Below are 15,097 nucleotides of genomic sequence, written 5' to 3'. Positions count from 1 at the left end.
TTCCTGCCATATTGCATTTCACTCTCTAGGTGTTTTCATGCCGACTAGGAAATGAGCAAGACACAGCTCTTTCAATTGTTGATCCAGTACAAATTCAAGTGGAGCTGGTGGGGAATTCTTCTTATCAGAATAGTTCAGGATTGATGGATGCATTCAACAGTGAAGACTTCCCACCTGTCTTAGAGGTAATGATGACAAATCTATGTAACACACTGAGACACTCGCAAACACTTTCCTTTGCTTGAACTGCTTACTTAGCTCTGCCAAACTCAACAACATTTTCGTTATTTCAGCAAATACAAAATAAATATGACAGTGTCTCTGCCCTAGAAGATCTTTCAGTCTTGTGGAGGATAAAAGACCTTTTAATTGTCTGGTGTGATCTTGAAGTTCTATAAAACTTTACAGAAAGCAGAGTTAGGAATATTGACTGTGAGTGAAGCTAAAAGTGAGTCTGATCAGAGGGGTAGGATGTAAATAGGCTGAGAAGGAGAGCATTCCAAATTAGGAAGCGGCAGAGTCAGGGGCAGAAATGGCGCAGCAGACCTGAGACCGAGGGAGGTCTCACTAGAAGAAAGAAGTCTATAGGGCAGTGAGGAGGAGAGGGGAGGAGAAGCAGAGCAGGTGAAGCCAGGCAGGGACAGCTTAAGACTGATGTTATATTTCTTCGGTAGAGGGGGAATATTATTAGTAATTCATCTGAACCGTAGGAGGATTGAAAGAGAGAGAAAAGCCATTCTGATTTTCGGGCTTCAAAAATAATGAAAAGTAATAAAGCACTATACCCAGACTTCAAACAGACATCCCATTTTAAAGTGGTCTTGTGTTGGTGTCTGTACTGCTTTTACCGGTGGTAGCTGAGTTGCTGTTGTCTGAGGAGGACCAGATTTTCAGAAATATTAATGTGGAACATGACTCATTTAAAGTTCTGTTTGAATAAAGGAGAGATAAGTTTTGTTGGGTGGTCAGAGATTTTAAAAAATTAAATAGATCAAAGCAAAATGGATTAACAGAGTGTTGCTAATAGGTGATCCTGTCTCCACCAGAGCCATTCTCCGATCCTCTGCTTTGATGATTAATGTGCTTGTATGAAAATCATTCTACTGAAGTATTAAGTGCTCTAGTAATTTTCCTTGCTTAGTATTTTGTATTTGGTACAGTTTTGTGACATTTGACCTCACAGCTGGGACATTTTACCTCATGGCTATTAATGCTTAATTTCAAGATCTCCCCTGTCTTCACAATGAGAAATGTCTGTTGGATTTCTAGAACTTGAATTAGAGTGATACCTGTAAGAGGTGTGGACACAAAAGCAAGTGCAACTTTAAAAACTGCCACCTTTTAAATTTTGTTAGATTCAGTTACAGGCCCTGGATATCAGACTCTCCTATAATGATGTTCAGCTGTTTCTTGCCATTGCAAAATCCATCCCAGAGCAAGCTAATGCTGCAGTACCAGACACAGTGGCCTTGGACGCTAACTCCTTCAGCAGTTACCTTCCTGGTGCATCTCGAAGGGGAGAGGAAATCAGAGAAGGGACAAGACACACCTTAGATCCTGTCTTGGGTAGGTATTAACCATAAAACCCACTCAGTCTTCCCAAAACTCCCCTTCTTTTTAACTTTTCAGATTTTCTTTTGCACAGTTAAATTGTTCAGGGTATAATTGTGTCATTAAGTATAATTGTAGGTCATAAGTATGACTGTCTAATTTTTTTTAATTTAAAAATAAACAGCCCAAACCAACTGTTCTAGCCTACAGTATTTTTCCTTTTACAGTTTCTTCCAGAGATATGGATAATGCTAAGGTTTAGTTTTAAACTTCAAGTTTTCCTCCCAAGTTATATGGATAATAATACTAAGTTTCAGTTGTAAGCATTTAAAAGACAGCCAATATAGGGAAAAGACTTAAAAATTTCAGGGTACAGTTGACAAATTCTAATTAGGAGCTTACTTTTGCCTATAGCAGTGCAGTGTTTGAGTCCCCAGTTTCTGAATTGCTTTTCTTGTTTTTTTTGGTTCTTTTTTGCTTCAATTAGTCTGTGGGTTAATTTACATTAAATTACTTACAAAAATATGTATACCATTTCCCCCCCCCTAGAGTTACAACTGGCTAGACTGCAGGAGCTGGGGTTTGGCATGGATGACTGCCGCAAAGCTCTCTTGGCGTGTCAAGGTAATTTGAATAAGGCTTTCCTTTATCAGCTGTTTATCTTGATAATGTTTGATAATGTTTATCTTTCCATGAGCTGGAGTGTGTTTTGGAGACCCTCCATGATTTTCTGTGGGCTGAAGATAACCTTGGGCCAGTAATAATGAGACACAGGATTTTATAGTGGACATGCCTGTGGGCTCTGGAGCTGACTGCCTGACTTCAGGTCCTTACTCTGCCACCTGCTGGCTACTTGTTCGTGACTTGGGCAAGTTTCATGTCTCTGTACCCGTGCTTCCTTATCTGTAGAGTGAGGATAAGAGGACATCCCTCAGAGGTTTGAAATAAAGAAGTCACTCTATGCAAAGGACATGAGAAGGTACTTGACACACAGCATGTGCTCTGTAGATGTTAGCACTGTTGCTAGTGGGAGTGGTAATGGCGGTGACGCTGGTAGGCATGGCCATTTATTGAGCTCCTCTGGGCCTAGTCCTGCTTCTTGTTGAATCCTCATACCCTTGGAGGCAGGCATCATTACCCTCACTCCAGTTGGAGAAACCGGCTCAGATAGGGTACATAAACTCATCTCAGGCCACCTGTTAATGCGGGGTGGGATGGGTTTAAAGCCAGGTGTGCCCGTGTTCTTGCCACTGCATCACACTACCTCTCCACCTCCCTCTTTGTTCCCCTTTCTCTTCAAATCAGAGATACAGCAAGAGCTGTATTTTTTCCCAGTCTTGATACTTGCATGTATATTCTCTCTTTTTATTTCTCTATGTACTGTATACAGGCAGACCTTGGAGATATTGGGGGTTCAGTTCCAGACCACCGCAATAAAGAAAATATTGCAATAGAGCGAATTTTTTGGCTTCAATTTGGCTACAAATTTTTTGGCTTCCCGGTGCATATAAAAGTTACGTTTACACTATACTGTAGTCTGTTGAGTGTGCAGTAGCATTATGTCTTAAAAATGTACATATCTTAATTAAGTAATGCTGTTGGAAAATGGTGCCGGTATACCTGCTCGACACAGGGTTGCCACAAATCTTCAATTTGTAAAAAGCACAGTATTAGCAAAGTGCAATAAAACGAGGTATGCCCGTGTATCCAACACACGTGTGTGTGTGTGTGTGTGTGTGTATGTGTATATATACACACGTAATATTATACATGTTGGTAGATCGTATTGCAAATAACAATTTTATAGAATTATAATTACAATTTTATTAAAATATATACTTAATAGCAGCATCTTCCCATGTCATTAACATTATTTGTAAACATTGATTTTTTTACATTGATCAGAGGATACATTATGATTTAACCATTCTTAAGTTGTTTTCATTCTTTCATTATCATACACAATTCTGTAATAAATATTTTTGTGTATGAACTTTTGTCTACATCTTTTAACTGTTTCTTTGGTAGTGAGACTTCATATTGTAAAAACTGGATCAGAGAATATAGATATATTTTTCAGGCTCTTTGCTTGAATTGACAAATCTTTTTTGAAAAGGATTGTACCAGGTTAAACTTTGACCACTTAACATGGTTTCATCACAATTGTTTGCATTACCTGTCTCTTTCCTCTGGAGAAAATGAAGGTAGACCTAGTTATCTTGTGTTCCTTAGTTTTGTTTTTACCTAGTCATCATTGCTTCTTGGTTTAATTAACTTCATACCCCTTAATGTTTACATTTCTTACTTTTACTCTTTCTTTAACAATTCAAACACGTTAGAAAAATTTCTAAGAGCCTTTTGGATTTCAATTTTTATTTCTTTAGTAACTAAGGTTTATTTCCATCAATAATGAAGATGATAATACCAACTAATGTTTATAGAGCCTTTGTTATATGCCAGGCTCTGATCTGAGAACCTCCCACGTACTCATTTGTTTCCTCCTCATGTCCATCCTGTAAGCGGGTGCTGTCGGGCATAGAGAGATCAAGTAATTTGTCCAAGATCCAACAGCTGGTAAGTGCCAAGATCAGAAGCCAGGCCATCTTGCTCCAAAGCCCATGCCCTTAACCACTTACCACCGTTACATGCACAGGCCTCTGTTCTTTTTTAGCTTTAGCAGTCTGATTGTGTTCAGGGGGTGTTATTAATAGTTTTATATTACACACATGGTTGAGAAGACAAAGTATGTACAACGTAAGACATTGGAGAACACTTAACAAAGCAGCACAGCAGGATATGCAAGACTACATAGGGAAGATTAAGTATTATAGTACCAAGTGGCACCTGGAATGTTGGATCCTCTCCTTTCCTCTTTTCTCGTCTCCTTCAACAGATGTCACAGTAGAGGAAGGATGGCTTCCTGGAGACATTTTGAGCCAGGTCACGAAAGGTGCGGTAAACTTGAGCAGAGGTGTGCAGCAAAGAGGGCCTTGTTCTGTTTGCTGAAGAGCAGGATTCCTGTTATTGTGTTGTTTTTTCTTTGTTATGTCTGTCTGGCATTAAGGTTCTCTTGGGCCGTCCAGTAGGTCCCTATCAAATGTATTTCTGTTTCCTCTCTGATTTGCTTGAGTAGCTGTGGGAACGGATTGAACTGATCACCTTTTAATTTCTTTGCAGGTCAACTGAAAAAGGCAGCAAGTTGGTTGTTCAAGAATGCTGAACCCCTGACGTCTCTTTCCCTGGCCTCTAACAGCCGAGAGGGCCAGGTGGCTGCGCCGGCACGGTTGATCTCAGGCGTGGAGATGAAAGCTGAGAGCGTGTGCATCTGCTTTATCGACGACTGCATGGACTGCGACGTCCCTCTTGCTGAGCTCACCTTCTCCCGTGAGTGCTCGCCCGACCCTCAGGTTCATTGAGAAGATGTGCAGTGAACCACCATCTTTTCTTCACGTTGTTCATGCTCTCCCGTACTTAATAGAATGGGAGAAATTTAGATGATGGTTTTACATATGTTTTCCATTATTTGTATTTTAAAGAAACGTGTATTTATTTGCCATATGTGGCCTTCAGACCATGGCTTGGGAATAATAGAAATTGTCATTGATGAAATTTCTGTTCTATTAACAGCTCTAGTTAAATAATTCCTGATCTCTCCATTTTGTTTATCTTTTCGTGTATCTAAAGGTTGTAGGGAGTACTGTTATTAAAGGAATTTAAAAGATAAGCTTAGAAAGTAATGTTTCCAAGCTGTATGTCTTTTGAAAATTAAAAAACACAGAGGCTCACCAGAGTCTCCTCTGTAGGCCGGGTAGGAGGTGAAACCCTATTCACCTGAGAGCCGTCCTTCAGCAGAGTGGATACCAGGGCAGGAGGGCTTTATCCTCAATCGCATCTTTGCAAGCTGTGTCGGAAGAGGCTTCTGAGGAGAGTAAAGGAGAATCTCACCGATGTGTTTACTTTTAATTTTCTTTTGTTTTGATCTTGCTAGCCTCGTTTCCCTTCAAGGAAAAGTTGGTTCTGGGGATTTAATTTGACCTTTTACACATTGTAGAGATTTTCCTTTTGCCTGTGCTTCTAGGCACCACAAGGGCCACTTGATTGAAACTAACAACTGGAATTTTGACTGTTTCCATGAGTATCTTTTCTGCAGAAAATAATTATTTCTTATTTTTCTACGGTAATCTTGAAATTTTGAGCTAATATTTATGAAGGCATGACTGTTCTCATTACTCTACCTTCTTTTCAGATATTCAGGTAGAAATGTTTTTTAATGTTCCCACAGGCTTGAGATACACCTGGATGCTGGGGCTGGTATTGGTGGGGGGGCAAATGAGGCATTTACCTCATTCACAACATTTAAAGGGGTACCACAAAACTCAGTAATGAAGATGAATGATATTTTAATGGAGTATTTTTAAAAATCAGAATTTATTAAAAAAAACCATGATGAACAAAATATCAAATTTTGATACATCTGTGTGTTCTCCTATAAGATCATCAGTGGTAGCTGTAACTAGCATCTCTGTTTTATTTTTATTAAGGTAACATCAGTTTATAACGTTATATGAGCTTCTCGTGTACAGTATTATATTTCCATTTCTGTACACGTTACTGTGTGCTCACTACCAAAAATTTAGCTTCTGTCCATCACCGTACAGTTGATCACCCCTGCTCTTGCCCCTGTCCCTTCCCCTCTGGTAACCACTACTCTGTTGTCTGTATCTATGTGTTTGTTTTTCTAACGTCTCTTTTATATGATTTGTCAGCAAAAGAAAGTTTTGGTTGTTCCCGCCTTGCCACTGCAATAAGATTTGCTTTCATTGCAGGTCTGAATTTTCTGCAGCATGTAAGAACTAGCCCTGAAGGCTATGCCCACTTCACCCTTTCTGGAGATTATTATAACCGTGCTCTGTCAGGTCAGTATAATTATCATGGGATTTAAAAAATACACTTCGACATTTGCCTGGGCCTATTTCTACATAAATTCTACATGAGGCAAAGGGGTGGGATAGGACAGGGAAAGGTGAAAAATAAGTGCACAAGCACGAAAGATACAGATTTTTCATATTTCTAAGAATATATTTGATAAGTCACAACTGAATTCTTTAAAAAGAAGTTTTGGTAGTTAATTCCTTTTCATCCTGGAGTTTGGCTTATTTCAGAACATGAAATTGCTCAATTGTGAAGGATCATTCGTCTGGCCCTGATAGTAGCTAAATTTCAAGTGAGATTTAAGCCCATAAACATTTTAAACTTCAGGCCTCCTCACTCCCTATTGGACTTGTTTGTCTCATTAGAAGAGTACTGAGTCAGTGACAATGTATAACCTGTCGTACCTACTCCCTAGAGTAGGACACAGTTGATCAGGGCAAGCTGTTCTACCAGAGACATAAACTTGGATATACTACAAGGCATTTTCAGGTTTCCTTCCTTCCATTGGAAAGACCAAGGTAAGGGCCTATACAGATGGACATTCAGGAACCATCCTGTATCAGGGCTGAATAGTTTGAGCTGCAACGTTCTTTGCCTTAAGAGACTTCTTCCTAGGTGTGGGTGGAGTAAACCAAGTTGTGTCGAAGAGGGGTTGCTCCCTTGATGTCACTGGAAAGTTAAGCTTCCAGTGTGTTGTGCTGTTGCTGATTGTTCTAGAGTACGTGTCACATTCGATTTTATGTGTTAGTTAACATTCTCCCCTCTCTGATCTGGATTCACTTAAAGGCAACACTCTTATTTCCTAATTGTTCAAAATGTTTAACTTTAGAATAATGGCCCAAGCCTTGGTAGTTAAGAGAAAGTTTTACAGGGCATATGGTAGCTATTTTTTTGAGAATCATTTACTTTCCCAGAGCAAATATTGCTTACTTTTAAAGTTGCATGAACACATTCAGGTCACTAGTGCTAAATGGTGTGAGGAGATGAATGTACCGACATTATGCTACATGTTAGATTGGATATGTATTGGTAAATCACCTCATCTATGGCCGATGGAGTGTATTTAGAAAACTGTTAAAAATTAACTGGCCTTGAAAAGTTGTCTTTGAAACTACAGTGAGATACCATTTTTCTCACCCAATGGACTGGCAAAAAGGAAGTGTGACACTACTAAGTATGGTGAAGATATGAGCCCTAGAACTCTTATTTCCTGCTGTCAGAATTGTAAATTGGGACAACCACTTTGGAAAACAGTTTGACATGACTTAGAAGCATACTCAGCAATCCTTCAATATACTTCTTCTAGACCTGTACCCTAGAGAATCTCCTGTCTATGAGTACTAGGAAACAAGTACAAGACTGCTTCCAGAGTGGTCTTCCTAATAGCGGCAGAACTGGAATCAAGTGAAATGTCTCCTAGCAGTAGAATAGATAAATAAACTGTGGTACTGTCATAAGTGGATTACAGTTCAGTGGTGAAGATAATGTACCACAGCTACATGGCATCAGTGTGAGTGAATCTCAAAGAATGCTATTGAGCAAAAATAGAAACTTGCAAAAGAATACACACAGGGACTTCCCTGGTGGTCCAGTGGTTAAGAATCCCCCTTCCAATGCAGGGGATGCAGGTTCGATCCCTAGTCGGGGAACTAAGATCCCACATGCTGTGGGGCAACGCAACAAAGATCCCGCGTGCTGCAGCTAGGACCCGACGCAGCCAAATAAATAAATAAATGAAAAAAAAAAGAATACACAGTGTTGGATTCTGTTTATGTGAAGATCCCTAACAGGACAAACTATGTATTCTTAAGAAATGTATACCTAGGTGGTAAAAGTATAAAGAGCAAGGAAATGATTAAAAATTCAAGCTAATGGTTACTTGGAGTCGGGTGGAAGAGGTTTGGTGGGGAGTGGTACTCAGGGGCTTCAAAGGCACATATAATTTTCTGTTAAGCTCAATAGTGAGTACGTGAGTGTTTGCAGTAATCTTATTCTTTAAACCATACATATATGTTGTTTATATATAACTTTTGTACATATGACACGTTTTAAAATAAAAATTGGGAAAAATTTAAGTTAATGAATTTCAAGTATACCTATTTATTCAGCCAATGGGTTCTTGATGTAAGCAGGGTAATCAAATTTAATAGTTACTTCAGCCGCTGACGCTTTTTTTCCAACCTGAGTCTGAGACACTTTTTTCTACTTGAATATATCAAAAACAGGTCCTGCCTGCTCTTAAATAGAAGAGGGCACATACCCCCTGCCTTCCTTCCTCCCACCTCTGGGAGACCATGGTTGGGGTGCATGTGTGCTCTTGTACTCATGTCCTTGAGACAGCACAGACATTTGTAAGGTGACCTGCAGCTAAAGATGGTGTTTCCATTGCGAAATCAAGTTGGAAATAGAAAGCTATTAGCTATAGTATGTCCTTGCTGAGCATTTGTGAATGGTGTTCCCCTGTAAACTCTTGATATCTGCTGAGCAGATGTCTTATTTCCTGTGTTCTTTTAGGCTGGGAGCCATTTATTGAGCCCTGGCCGTGCTCTGTATCCTGGCAACAACAGGCAGCTAGTCGTCTCCATCCTACTCGGCTGAAGCTGGAAGTCAAGGCCAAACACCGTTTGGATATCAATATCACCTCTGTACTAATTGGTGAGTGGAAAGCTGTCTTTAGAACATTGTTACCTTTCTGTGCGTTAAGTCCCTTGTCTGGAAGACTGTTAATCCTGGTTTAGCAAATACTTGGGCCCATACCAGACAGTTTACTCATCATGGCTGCTTTCCTGATAAACCCTAACCTGGCCTCATAATGCTTCTCAACCCATAGCTCTGGAGGTGGCATCCCATATTAATCCTCTCAGTGATCAAGCAAGAGCTTAGACTACATGGGAAACATTCATGTCCATGACGAACTTTCTCCCCATGATGCTTGGTCACTGGGACTTATTAAATGTCCTAGAAGTGAGTTTAGATTCATTTCTCTCAGACTATTCACAGAATAATTCTTAAAAGGTATAATTTTGATTGTCTGTAGCAGGGTAGGTTGCTTGTGCTGTTTCCCATCAAGTAGCATGTTGACCTAACTCTGAAAATCACTGAGTTAAAGGGTTGCCAAGCTAATGGTGTGTGTTCTGAAAGTTTGTTTGACAACACTGAAATGTACATTCCTGGATTCGATGTCGTGTGTCAGAATCTTGTCTCTATACTTGTCTTTATATCAAAAGAAGAGTAACATTATCATACAGTCAGGTAGTGCCTACTTACACTATGAAAACTACACTCGACTCTTTGAGTTACTGATCTACAGGATCTGATTTTTTGTAACACGGTAGTTATCTCTGAGTGATAGATAACACATACTACAGTTGTGCCTCAGTATTCAAAGGGATTGGTTCCAGTACCACACCCCGTACCCCTCACCCACCCCCCTCCCAAATCTGTGGATGCTCAAGTCCCTTGTAATAAAATGGCCTAGTACAATGAATGCAGTTGGCCCTCTGTATCCGCTGCAAAACCCACAGATAGGGAGGGCATACTATATTGAAAATCTATGAGCTTTCTTCAGTGTATGTGTAGGGTTGAGGCTCTGTGAGCTTTCTTCAGTGTATGTGTAGGGTTGAGGCTCATAGAATATTCATTGGCTTATTCCATGTCCGACTAGGATGGAGAGAATGTATAGTGAAATGGGACTGTAAGTTTATTGATCCCCAGATTTTAAAACCACTGTTATATCATTAATTTCACCAACGTAATAGTAAATTGATCTCATGATTCTTCCATATTATTTTGGTCCCCATGTTATTTCTTATATAATCTGTTCATCTGGAAGTTTAGATAAAGTTTGGGACTCTTCTTTGAAAAGCTACAGTAAACGAGAGCTAACCTCACAAGAGTTCTATTGATATTTCTGATGAGTATCTAATTAAAAATATCTTCCAAAAAGCATTCTTGTCAGTGGTAAAACTGTTCTTTTTTTAACCTTTAATTCCTTATTCCTAAAACTGTGCTGAAACCCAGAAACATTGCTGTGACTTCTTAGTGTTTAAATAAATATCATTTCTGTAGCTGAATATTGGAGCTGAAAAACAGAAACTAATCATTCTTGTTTTAAAAAGTGTAGTACTCTATAAATGACCCAATTTCATTCCTTTTTATGGCTGAGTGGGAAGGAAATCCCCAAAAAGAGGAGATGTGTGTATACGTATAGCGGATTCACTTTGCTGTACAGAAGAAACTAACACAACATTGTAAAGCAACTATACTCCAATAAAAATTAATTTAAAAAATAAATAAAAAGTGTAGTGCTTTAATTAGTATAAAAGGTCTTTATCCAAGTGTGGTGTGTAATTATTTTGCTCTTCCTGTTATAATTCTCCTCTCAAAAAAGTAAAACCACTCCTGGACAGTTGTCAGCTGGATTTCAGCCTCCTGAGTTTGGTGGTTTTTTAAATAGCCTCCTACTGGTCTTTCTGTCTCCAAACCCTGCCCCTTAGCATGGCATGTCATGCTCTTCACAAAGCAAGTTGTTCTCTTTTCTAGACTTCTTTGCTATGTCCCTGTACCCCAGTATGTTGTACCAAGTCACACCAAAGTATTCAGTGTTCCCTAAATGTGCCATGTACTTTCATGTCTTGAAGTCTTTGCATATGCTGTTCTCTCTGTCTGGAATGTCCCTGTATCCCTAATCCTATTGGTAACCCTACCTATTCTTCAAGACCCCGAACAAAGGTCCTTACCTCTCTGAAGATTGCCATGTGCTTTGGTGTGTATTCTTCCACTTCTGCCAAAGCAGAGTAAATCTTCCCCTGTTCTGCGCTCCCGAAGCATTTTATTTGTATCTGTGTTTTAGCTCCTTCCACATTGTGATATAGTTTTGTGATGATGATTGTTTTGTTAATGTTAATTTCTTCCAGTGGAGTATGAGGTTCTTCAGGGGACCAGCTTTCTCAGAATCTAGTGTGGTGCCTAGCATTTAGTCAGACATTCGATAAAAGCTTGTTTTGCTGAATTGAAGTCATCTGACTTGAACACCCAATCCTTTCTACTTCTGTTCTTAATTATCTTTGGGGACTTTTTTCTAGACCAATATATAAGTACCAAGGAATCGTGGATGGCAGATTACTGTAAACAGGACAAGGAAATAGATTCAACCACCTCGGAAGACTGGATGGGCTCTTCAGTGGATCCTCCATGCTTTGGACAAAGTAAGATTTTTCTCTACAAATGTTTGACTAAATCACCTTTGACCTACAGAGCCATGTTTAATTGAGAAATTCAAATAGAACCATCATTTTCTATGGAAAAACCTACAGGAAATTCTGTCTTCTGTAGTTCTGTTTTAGTCTTTGGAAGGGACATTTTTTCTGGCACAAAACGCTGAACTCTTAATATGAGCTCTAGTTTCACCATTGTGGGAGAGGAAGGATCTGCAGTATGCAATTCCTAAGTTCTGGTCATGTGGCACGTGACCTGGGGCACCTGGAGATGCATCAGGAGTGGCCATTGGTCAGTTTGTGTTTTACTCATCAGAACATTTTAATTGATTGGACTTTTGATCTGGATCTTTAAGAACATCTTTTCAGTTTTCTAAATCTAGAGACAGAGAGGTTGGATATATTCTTGAAGAGAGGGAGGGCCGGCTCCCACGTGGAAGCAAGTGTTTAAAGGGGGGCCCTGTATTATAAAGGAGAAGAGAATTGAATACCCAGCCTCTTGAAGAAAGAGGAGTCAGTGTGTTCTCTGTTAACGATGTTTTCTTTCCTTATTTAATGCTTCGCCATGGAGCTCTGATTTCCTCAGAGCTGGGGAGATTGTGATGGCCAACTGCGTGGTCCTTAGTTGTTCCACAAGCCATTGTCATCCAAATTCAACTCAGTCCCAGTTCTTTCAGTGTGGTTTCTTTGGGGAGTTTTGGCTGGACTTCACATAGTTCATGAATACTTAACTGTTCCATCTGGTCTGCAAACGTGTCATGGGAAGATGGATTTTCTTAGTGTACGAAGTATTTGGTTCGTCTCTCCTCAGGGTGTATAAATGGACTTTCTATCTGCCTTGTACTTCTCGGAGGAGGGACAAGGACACGTCAGCTCTGCTTGCTCTCTGTATTCCCAGGCTGTTGCTTCTGAGTCTCAAGGCCATTGCTTAGGAGCCAGGGCTTTTCAGATATCATCAGCTTCAATTCTGGCTCCTCCTCTAACCTTCCCAATTTGTGTGTCAAGAGAATGTAAGGTAGTCTACCCAGAAGACTCTGAATAATCATTGTAATGTGTCCTAGAGAATGTGTTTCTAAAAACATTATTCATGCAGAGGGATCTTAAATCCAGACTCAGTGCAAACACTAGGAAGGCCGAATCTTCAGGATTCTGATGAAGGAGTTTTCTTTTGTCCCTCTCCCACCGCTCCCCTCCCTCTTTATTTTAACATCTCCTCTTTTTTTATAGTTAATAAGCTACCTTATCTATGTTAAACGCCTGCTAAATTAAATCCGGATTTTTATTTACTTACGCATCTTTATGGTTACTTAGGCTTATAAAGGTGTAATATATCTTTTTTATTAGGCATACACGAACATATCTAAATTTCCAAACCTCTTTACTTATTAAGGATTCTTGGATGGTAGAATAGCAGATGGGATTGTATTCTCTCACTAGGCCTACTAAAATAATTGTTGGGCATTCGTTTCGAAAGTCAGGAGGTTTGAATCTTGTTGAACTGACCACAAACCTTCAGCTCTTATTTAAGAATATTTAGTCACATTCCCCCCAAATTTGTGTATTTTATTCAGGCCAGCTTCAAAATGAGCCCTTGACTTAGAGGTTCTTAATATGAAATTCAGCCTAAGGGAGCTGCTGATTTCTTACTGTTCCTTTAGCAGGGGAAAGAAAATAATGGCCTCATATTTGACATAATTATTGGCTTTGTTCAGGAAGGGCTGAGATTCTGCAAGTACACCTGGATGGTATGGCACCTTAATTATTAGTTCATTAGTTTTGTATTCAAGGACATTTTGTGGAAATACCAAAAAAGAAAATTCTAAAAGCTTCCATGTTTAATGTATAATATAAATAATACCATGAGATAACTTCTCAGAAGAGATTGTTGAAACTTGGAACACAGACTGATTCCTTCCCTTGAATTTTTGAGACCCGTGGGGGATTAGCATTCTACTGCTACTGCCTTTTCCAGTTGGAATGGAGCGACTCCCACTAAAATCTGTACTGATTGCTCTTGGTAACTTTTCTATGCCATGTGAGAACATACATGCTTTAAATTAAAAATCCTCAAAAGGCTTGTCATTCTGTTCAAGTGACTGTGAGTACATTTTCTTTCCCCGATTGAGAAAAAAAAGGAGCATGCTCTGTTAGCACAGCCTCCACATTAAAAGCCAGCATAAAAACTGTCTTGCTCACCTTGTCAAGTACCTCCTTAGCTCTTAGTAGTCACTAAAGGAATGAGCCTGTAAGTGCATGATGCTTGCTATTTTTGTAATGTACTCTATTTGTGCTTATGTTTTGGAGATGTCTTCTTTTTCACTATATTGATTCTTATGCTCTAACGTTGTCTCTCCTGTCTACCAGGCCTCCCCCTTGTCTACCTTAGAACTAGGAGTACAGCCAGTCTGACTAACCTAGAGCACCAGATCTATGCTAGAGGTACAGTATAGCCAAGCGAGGGCTTGCTTTATTTTCCTGTTTTAAGAACTGCCTTGTACATCGATTTTCTGTGAATATGGGACCTGAATGGGGGTATACCCAGTTGTGAATACTTTGCTTTAGTAACAGGAGAGATCATTTCCAACTAATGGACAAAGTGGCATCTTATATCAGAAGGAAGTGATGTGCTGATTCTTATTCTGTCTCTTCCATCTGCTTTAACCCTTAGTGGAAATGGAATCAACTTCACAGTGAATGATGCAGAAGCATCCAGTGTCAGTTAGAGGTGATGTCTCACACTGAAAAGCAAATGAATGGAAGAAAACCATCCTCCATCAAGCAGTGCTACAAGTCTTTATTTATAGAATACTCAGTGAATGTTATTCTTATGGTAATGCAAGGGGCTCGTGGAATAGGAGCTATAAAGATCAGGAATAGAGCTAAGAAAAAAATTTCTGGTAAATAATTGCTTAGACACAAATCTTTTCTTTAGAAATGAATTGAGGTTCTTAGGAGGTAGAAAAGAGAATGTTCTTTGTTTGTATCTCTGATCCTTTAAGGTTCCTTGACTGGTAAGTAAATACGAGAGGAAAACATCATAAACATCAAGGAATTAGAATCCCAAGATGTTCAGTTCTTCATTTGTTTGAAGGAGTGCAGTTTAATTTGAATGATTTATGCTTATGCTTGGCTAACACCACCAGATCCTGGGTCATGGTCTATTTTGTAAAAAGGGCCTTTTGAGCTTCCTCTACTAAGGAGTTCAGAACAAGGATATTAATGTGTGGGGGTAGTATTATGGTTTCTTTCTGAAAGGTTTTACCAGGATGGGTGTTCGTGGGGAGGAGGGCTCATGAGGCCCAGGATCCATGGATTTATACTTCTCAGGTTTTCTGTATCTGTTATTTCATCTTTTCAGGCTAAGCGAAGCATCATTCCTTTTTAGCACGGGGACAGGA

General features: G+C 39.5%; 1 protein-coding gene across 5 annotated transcripts in view; it reads left to right on the top strand.

Moving 5' to 3' along the window:
* VPS13D (vacuolar protein sorting 13 homolog D) overlaps window positions 1–15,097 on the top strand; it is a 246,829-nt gene that overhangs the window by 81,743 nt on the left and 149,989 nt on the right. For 4 of the 5 annotated variants that reach the window (XM_029230144.1, XM_029230145.1, XM_029230146.1 and 1 more), the window contains 7 exons: window positions 30–185; window positions 1,356–1,566; window positions 2,101–2,175; window positions 4,729–4,935; window positions 6,378–6,467; window positions 8,998–9,138; window positions 11,568–11,690. In XM_029230144.1, the coding sequence (XP_029085977.1) occupies window positions 30–185; window positions 1,356–1,566; window positions 2,101–2,175; window positions 4,729–4,935; window positions 6,378–6,467; window positions 8,998–9,138; window positions 11,568–11,690 (1,003 nt within the window). Of the gene's footprint in view, window positions 1–29; window positions 186–1,355; window positions 1,567–2,100; window positions 2,176–4,728; window positions 4,936–6,377; window positions 6,468–8,997; window positions 9,139–11,567; window positions 11,691–14,063; window positions 14,144–15,097 lie in introns of all 5 variants that reach the window. The other variant, XM_029230148.1, reaches the window with a different exon arrangement.

Source organism: Monodon monoceros, unplaced genomic scaffold (assembly GCF_005190385.1).
Source record: "Monodon monoceros isolate NGI ecotype Baffin Bay Population unplaced genomic scaffold, NGI_Narwhal_1 Super_Scaffold_18, whole genome shotgun sequence".
In the NCBI taxonomy this organism is placed as follows: Eukaryota; Metazoa; Chordata; class Mammalia; order Artiodactyla; family Monodontidae; genus Monodon; species Monodon monoceros.
The sequence above is the reverse complement of the archived record's forward strand: the minus strand, read 5'-3'. Positions and strand labels throughout refer to the sequence as shown.